The sequence below is a fragment of the Cebus imitator genome, unplaced genomic scaffold (assembly GCF_001604975.1).
Source record: "Cebus imitator isolate Cc_AM_T3 unplaced genomic scaffold, Cebus_imitator-1.0 Scaffold78, whole genome shotgun sequence".
NCBI classification, from domain to species: domain Eukaryota; kingdom Metazoa; phylum Chordata; class Mammalia; order Primates; family Cebidae; genus Cebus; species Cebus imitator.
Window position 1 is genome coordinate 6,348,155 of NW_016107393.1, and position 7,130 is coordinate 6,355,284.

General features: G+C 34.1%; 1 protein-coding gene across 1 annotated transcript in view; it reads right to left on the minus strand.

Moving 5' to 3' along the window:
- Positions 1 to 7,130, minus strand: part of NCKAP1 (NCK associated protein 1) — a 112,181-nt gene that overhangs the window by 92,568 nt on the left and 12,483 nt on the right. The window contains exons 2-3 of the mRNA XM_017532643.2: positions 5,771 to 5,788; positions 4,601 to 4,711 (exon numbers count right to left, since the gene is read on the minus strand). Coding sequence (XP_017388132.1) covers positions 4,601 to 4,711; positions 5,771 to 5,788 — 129 coding nt within the window. The remainder of the gene's footprint in view (positions 1 to 4,600; positions 4,712 to 5,770; positions 5,789 to 7,130) is intronic.

Genomic DNA, 7,130 nt, shown 5'->3' on the forward strand with positions numbered 1-7,130 from the left:
AAAAAAAAAAAAAAAAAAAAAAAAAAAAAAGATACTGAGAAGAAACAAATTCCATTTGAGTTACACTTTCAAAATAATGAAAGCATTTATATTAGAGATAAATCAAATTATCTTTCAGCTCAGAAATGCTTTGCTTAACCTGAAATTAAATGAGGAACTTGATTAAAATACAAACCTGGACCAGGTACGGTGGCTCACGCCTGTAATCCCAGCACTTTGGGAGGCCGAGGTAGGCGGATCACCTGAGGTTAGGAATTCAAGACTGACCCAGCCAACATGGTGAAAACCCATCTCTACTAAAAATTTAAAAATTGACCGGGTGTGGTGGCATGTACCTGTAGTCCCAGCTACTTGGGAGGCAGAGGCAGGAGAATCGTTTGAACTCAGGAGGCAGAGGTTACAATGAGCTAAGATCATGCCACTGCACTCCAGCCCAGGTGACAGGGTGAGACTCCATCTCACCAAAAAAAGGAGAAAAAAAAGAAAAAAAACACACATAACCTGGCACACATTAGAAAACAAGTGGCTGCTATAATTATAAAACTGGTATGGCTTTCATTCATTTTGAATTTCACTTGACCAGCTTGGTTTGAACCATATGAACCACATGGGGGACATTTAGTTCAACATCATGACCCAAGGAAAAAACCTCATTCCTTGGTCCTAGATTTTCCCTAAATCAGAACTGGAAGTACAAAACTCCCTTACCAAGAAAGTAAAAATGACTCAACAGAGTCCAACATCATCACTGTAGAAGCCATTTTATGCACCAATCCTGCTATCTGTCACCAGTGCCCTCTTGTTGTATATCAAATGACTACATGCTCAAGGATTCTAAAGGGCTTAAAAAGTATGGAGGTGAGGGCAGTTTTTAAAATACACACACACACACACACACACACACACACACAAACCAAAAATCAACAATTTTTTGGCTGCAAGATAAGGGTAGACTTTTTGCAAGAATCCAGTTTAGAAACTTAAAAAATATATATATTTTGAGGCTGGGTGTGATGGCTCAAGCCTGTAATCCCAGCATTTTGGGAAGTCAATGCGGGAGGATTACTTGAGCCCAGAAGTTTGAGACCAGCCTGGGCAACACAGCAAGACCCCATGTCTATACAATACACAAAAATTTAGCCAGGTATGGCGGATGTGCCCCTGTAGTCCCAACTACTTGGGAGGCTGAGGCAGGAGGATTGCTTGAGACCAAGGGGTGGAGTTTGCAATGAGCTGAGATCGCTCCACTGAACTCCAGCCTGAGCGATAAAGCAGGACTGTGGCTCAAAAAAAAAAAAAAAAATTATTGCATTTTCACCAGAAATCTGTTTTTATGAGTACCTTTTCTGAAATTGGGGACAACTATTACTTGTAAGACATGAATCCGAGTAGAAATAGTACTAACCTAGATCCCTGAGAAAAAGTAAGCATGTTCTGTTTCACATATTTACATAATGATCCAAAGAACAAAAATAAGAAAAAAAGAAACGACTATGATATCAAGACCACTTCCACACTGCACTAGCCAGAAATCTGCAACCTCCTATGAATCCCAGATGCTACTACTATCTTTTCCAGTCTTTAAGTGTCATCAACTAATTTAATAAGTTAAAAAAATAAAAATAAAACTGAAACCTCAATTCTCAGGTCCTGACCCAAGCTGGCTAGGAACTTCAAGCCAAAATTTTAGCAGACCCAGATCAAAACTGAGCTTACAAGACGTTATATATACTTAATACGTAGTACTTCAGTAGGTAAAAAAAAGACAACAGAGTAGCATTACAAAGAATAGTTGTAAAAGCAACATGACAAAACTCAGGCTTTGCAAACAAAACAAAGTAAATGCTACAAGTAAGTCAAAACACTCAACAACACTGTACAAACAATTTTATAGGTTTAGCACAGAATTACCACACAACCCAGCAATTCTTTTCATAGGTTTATAAAGCCAAGAGAAATGAAAACATATCCATAAAAAACATTCACATAAATGTTTATAGCAACATGATTCATAATAGGCAAAAAAGTAGAAAGAATCCAAACATCCATCAACTCATGAATGAATAAATAAAATGTGGTATATCACACAATGGAATATTATTTGTCAATGAAAAGAAATGAAGGTTGGGCACAGCAGCTCACAGCTGTAATCTCAGAGCTTTCGGAAGTCAAAGTGGGAGGGCTGCTTAAGCCAAGGAGTTTGAGACCCACCTAGGCAACATAGCCAGACCATGTCTGGATAAAAAAATTTTAATTTTTAAAAAAAAAATAGCCGAGCATGGTGGTGTTCACCTGTGGTTCTAGCTACTTAGGAGGCCAAGGTGGGAAGATCCTTTTAGTCTGGGAGTTTGGCGTTACAGTGAGCTATGATGGCACCATTGCATTCCACCCTGGGCGAGAGTGAAACCCCGTCTCTTAAAGCAAAGTACTGATACATACTACAGTTTGGATAAACCTTGAAAAAACTATGTTAAACGACAGAAACCAGTCACAGAAGATCACATATTACATTATTCCAGATGAAGTCTTCAGAATAGGCATAGAGATGGACAGAAAATGCTACACAGTGGTTGCCTAGGGCAGAGGTGTTAGTGGGAAATCAGGAATGACCGCTAATGGACATGAAGTTTCTTTTTGCAGTGAGGAAAATGTTCTAAAATTAATTGTGGTATTGGATGCACAACTCTGTGAATGTATTAAAAAACAGTGAATTGTATATTTTGAATGGGTGAGTTATATGGTATGTGAATTATATCTCAATAAAACTATTATTAAAAACATCAATTTTGTGCTTCAAAAGTTAGAAAGAGAAGTAAAACTAATAAAAAACAAAAAACAACAGCATGATAACAAACAGTTTGCCCTGCATTTCAAGAACAGCAGATTCTTAATTGGTCTTTTAACTGACAATTTTACTATTATTTCACCAGATATTTCTAATTTTCTAAGGAAAGATCTAATACTAAGGAACAATGCATATTCTAACATATAAGTTTACATACAAACACATATGTAAATTAAGTTTCAAAGACTCTCTGAAGAGCTCGTCAGAAATTTTATGAGCTGTAAGAAAAAGTATATATAAAATTAATGACAGATTTTCATAATAAAATCTCTCTTTTAGAGTGAGTATATAATCTCTCAGATGAGTTAGCCAATTAATGTTAGTAACTAAAAAAGAGTTCTCCACATGAATAATAGTGTTAAGAAGTACAAGTTTTGAATCACCTATTTTTTAATAAGGAACTAATTAAAATGCCTTAATATATTGATATAATTATAAAACAATCTTTCTGGCTGGGCACAGCAGTTCAAGCCTGTAAGCTCAGCACTTTAAGACGTTGAGCCAGGAGGATCCCTTGAGCCCAGGTGTTCAAGACCAGCCTGGACAACATAGTGAGATCTCATCTCTACAAAAACAAATTATCTTGTATAAAACCAAGACCCCTACTAACCTGTAAGCCCAAAAAACAGACTTGCTTTTTCAAAAAAATGCCTTAAAAACCACTGCATCTGACTTATTTTGTTAGTTCTTACTAGCATTTTCTTTTTACATGGAAGTGCTTTTAAGTATTATCAACAGGCTAAATACGAATCTTCAATAAACATATATGATTTGAGAAAATAAAAAGATGGCAATGTATCTTTTTATTTTTAGACTAGTCAAGTGTAGCAGTAAGAAGGGGCAAAGAGTAGAACAAGGAGCTGGATCTGTAATTGACGGAGAACAATCAATTGAGATAACTCACTATTTTCAGACCTGCTGACAATATATCTTTTCAACAGAGCTTCTCAAAATTAAGGAGATCATCTGTGAGAGGAAATTTCTAAGTAAAGCAAAAGGCAGCAAAGACTGTAACAAGAAAATATCAGAGAAAAAAAGCAAAAAGAGAAGACAGGCAGAAAGATTCAGAGCCAAAATTTATATGAAAATGCCACACCGAGGTGAAAAATAACTTTAATTTTCCAAAAGTAGTTATTCATAGAAATTATTATAAAGATATGTAAACATATCAGGAAGACTCTGAAAATGACCATACTTCAGTATACTAAGAAAAAACTTTCCCACATGCAGAGTAATATGGGGATAATAAAGACTCGAACACAATCACTTTCTTGTACTATTTAATCTTTAGAAATCATTGTCAATTACCAAAATATATATATACATATATTTACTAGAAAAGCAAATACATTTTAAAATTAAATACAGCTAATTACTAAAAACAACAGAAGTTCTATGAAGACATTTACTAACGTCAACATAAGTTTATAAGAAAGAAAAACATCCCAAGTATTCACACAAATATTTGGAATATAGATACATATCTATTACCTTACTTGTGTTGCAATTAGAAAGGGAATAAATATATAGGAATCTAAGATCTTATCTTTTCTGTAATAAAATGGCAATGTAGCTAAGTGTTGTTTTTTTCTGGTCTCAGACACAAGAATATTGTCTCAAAACCCTTAAGGTATATAATCTGTATATAAAAATATTAAAAATTAGGTAAATAAGAGCTACTATAAGCACTGTGTTGACCACTGTTTCCCTCAACGATGGCTAAAATCAAGTAACAGAAAAATTTAGATGACTTACATTGTTGTTGCGGGTTTCTACAGCAGGGAATTTTCTGACTATGAATTTCACAGCAGATTCCAGGTTTTTGTCGATAAGGTAGGATGGTTTTGCCTTGGGGTCTCCACATGCCTATAAAACAACAGTAATAAAAAAAAAGTGAAATGCACCCTTCTTCTAAAATCAAAAATAGCAAATCTGCAATTAGAAATTAAAGAGATATTTATTGTTTTTGGTGAGCAGGTGATAAAATGAATAGGCAAAGTGCAAGGATTGTCACAGCTGAAATATGCAATGGGAGACAGTACAGAGATGTTCTTCTACTGAAAAAAATGCATGGAAAGTTTCAAAGCAGTTAGCGCAGAACAGCAGTGAAGGAAAAAGCTCAAACCTAAAAAAAAGAAAAAAAAAATTCTTGATTTGAGGTAGGATTGTATTCATCTGAAGCTAATAAAATATTACAAAATTAAATATTCAGTAGAGTACTAGACATGTTTATTTCTAAGTGTTATAAAATAAAAGCTTATGTTTAAATGTCTTTTCCAAAATGTCTTCCTCATTCACTTTAAACATTTTAATACAAGAGCCCTAGTTCAAAAGAACTGGAAGCTGCTAAAATTGTCTTTATAGTGCTAAGGTATTTTGCCTGAACCTCTGAACACCTGAGTTACAACACTGTTTTCCATCATATCAGCAGCACTTCAAACAATGAATCTACGTCTGTTCTATATATCGTAAGCACAGAACAAATGGAAATGTTTACATTTTGACCATATCAGCAGTACAGCATTCTCTGCAGTAAACTGTAGAGCACTATACAAATGTAAGGTATTATTTTTAGAACAAACATTCTACCTGAACTATTAGCAACACAGAACATAATCTTGAATACTGTTCCTATTTCATTATGTGACATTTAATTAACTGCTTGCTAGTCAGATGTTATTCCTTAGGGAATTACTAAAATTATAACATTTCTATTTAGCTTCTTTTTATTGCATTTTAAAAAGGATGTGTCCTTTGAAAAGTTTTATCTGTCTGCCATGTGTGAGGAAATACACTATTGCAATTTTAAATTTTTCCATTGTTTACTATGGCTATGTTGTGGATTGCAGAAAGAGAAGTTATGAAACATGAAACTGATCTGAAAGCGGGCAAGCGGGCAGAGGGAAGGTGAAAAGCTTTGCAAACCTTCCAAACTTGTCCTTGCTGGGGAAGCATTGTAATAAAAAGAGAGAAAATTACGTGTAAACAATGATTGTCAAACTATGATATACGTTTCAGAAGAAAACTTATGCACTGCAGACCATGAATAACAGAACAAGATTAGAATTATATGGTGCTACAATTTTAAAGGTATTCTAAGTAGCGAGTTTTAGTATAAAATAAATTTATAGAGTATACACTATTCGTATATATTTAACTACTACTGTGTACGTGTACAATCAGGTCAGTTTCTTGGTGCTCTTGCTAACCAACTTAAAATCATACTAGAAAAAAGGAAAATAAAGACTACATGCAGCTATAAAAACAGGAGCAAAACCATCAGTGAAATTTTACATACCTTAAAAAGAAACGGTAGCCAAGAATAAAAATAAATCGTTATTGGATGACTTTTGTATTTCAGCTCAAATTGAAACTACTTTTCAAACATGACCTAACTTCCTACCATGCCAAAGTAGAAAAATCAACGTTAAAACATTCCTACATTTTCCAAATGGAAATAGGAATGCAGTAAGAAATCTCTTAATGCTCAAATATCATTAAATAAAACAAAATCTTAAGAAATTTAGAACTTCATCATCTTTAACCAGATTGACACGATTACTATGTAAATTCCATTTCAACATCATAAATATTGAAACATATCCAACTTTCCCTCTGAGTAGACTATCATTTCTTTAAAATATTCTTATAATGTTCCAATTTATACTCTTCCCCAAATATTACGTAACAGCTAAGAATAATCATGTAACTAAAAATCTGCCCAAACACAAATAGCTATAGATTAGCATTGCCTTACATCAATTGCATAATGAAAAATCAAGTATCATAAACATGACTGAGGTAGTGCAGAATCCCAAAGTGATTCCAAATTATGTTCAGTTTTTTCACATGTATTATCTTTCATATTCTAACTATAGAAAAATTTAGCTATCCATTCTAAGAGTCTCTATTAGAGACTATCATATATAACGAAAATGATAGATCACCATATCCATTTCCCGCAATCACAAATTTTACTGTTTAAGAATATAAACGTAAATAACTTCTTTGGTTGATAACCAAAGAAGTGTGTGTGTGCATGTGCGTATGTATACACATATGTACATACACAAACGAGTAGCTCTTCCTTCTTACACTGAAAACAAAAAGAACAGAATTTCACTTTGTCCAAGTGCAGTGGTTCATACCTGTAATCCCAGAACTGGGGGCCAAAGGGCTTGAGCCCAGGAGTTGGAGACCCGTCTGGGCAACAAGAAAGATCCTGTCTCTACAAAAAAATTGTTTTAAATTACAGAAGTAAGCTCAGGGCTTCAAGACAAAAAAA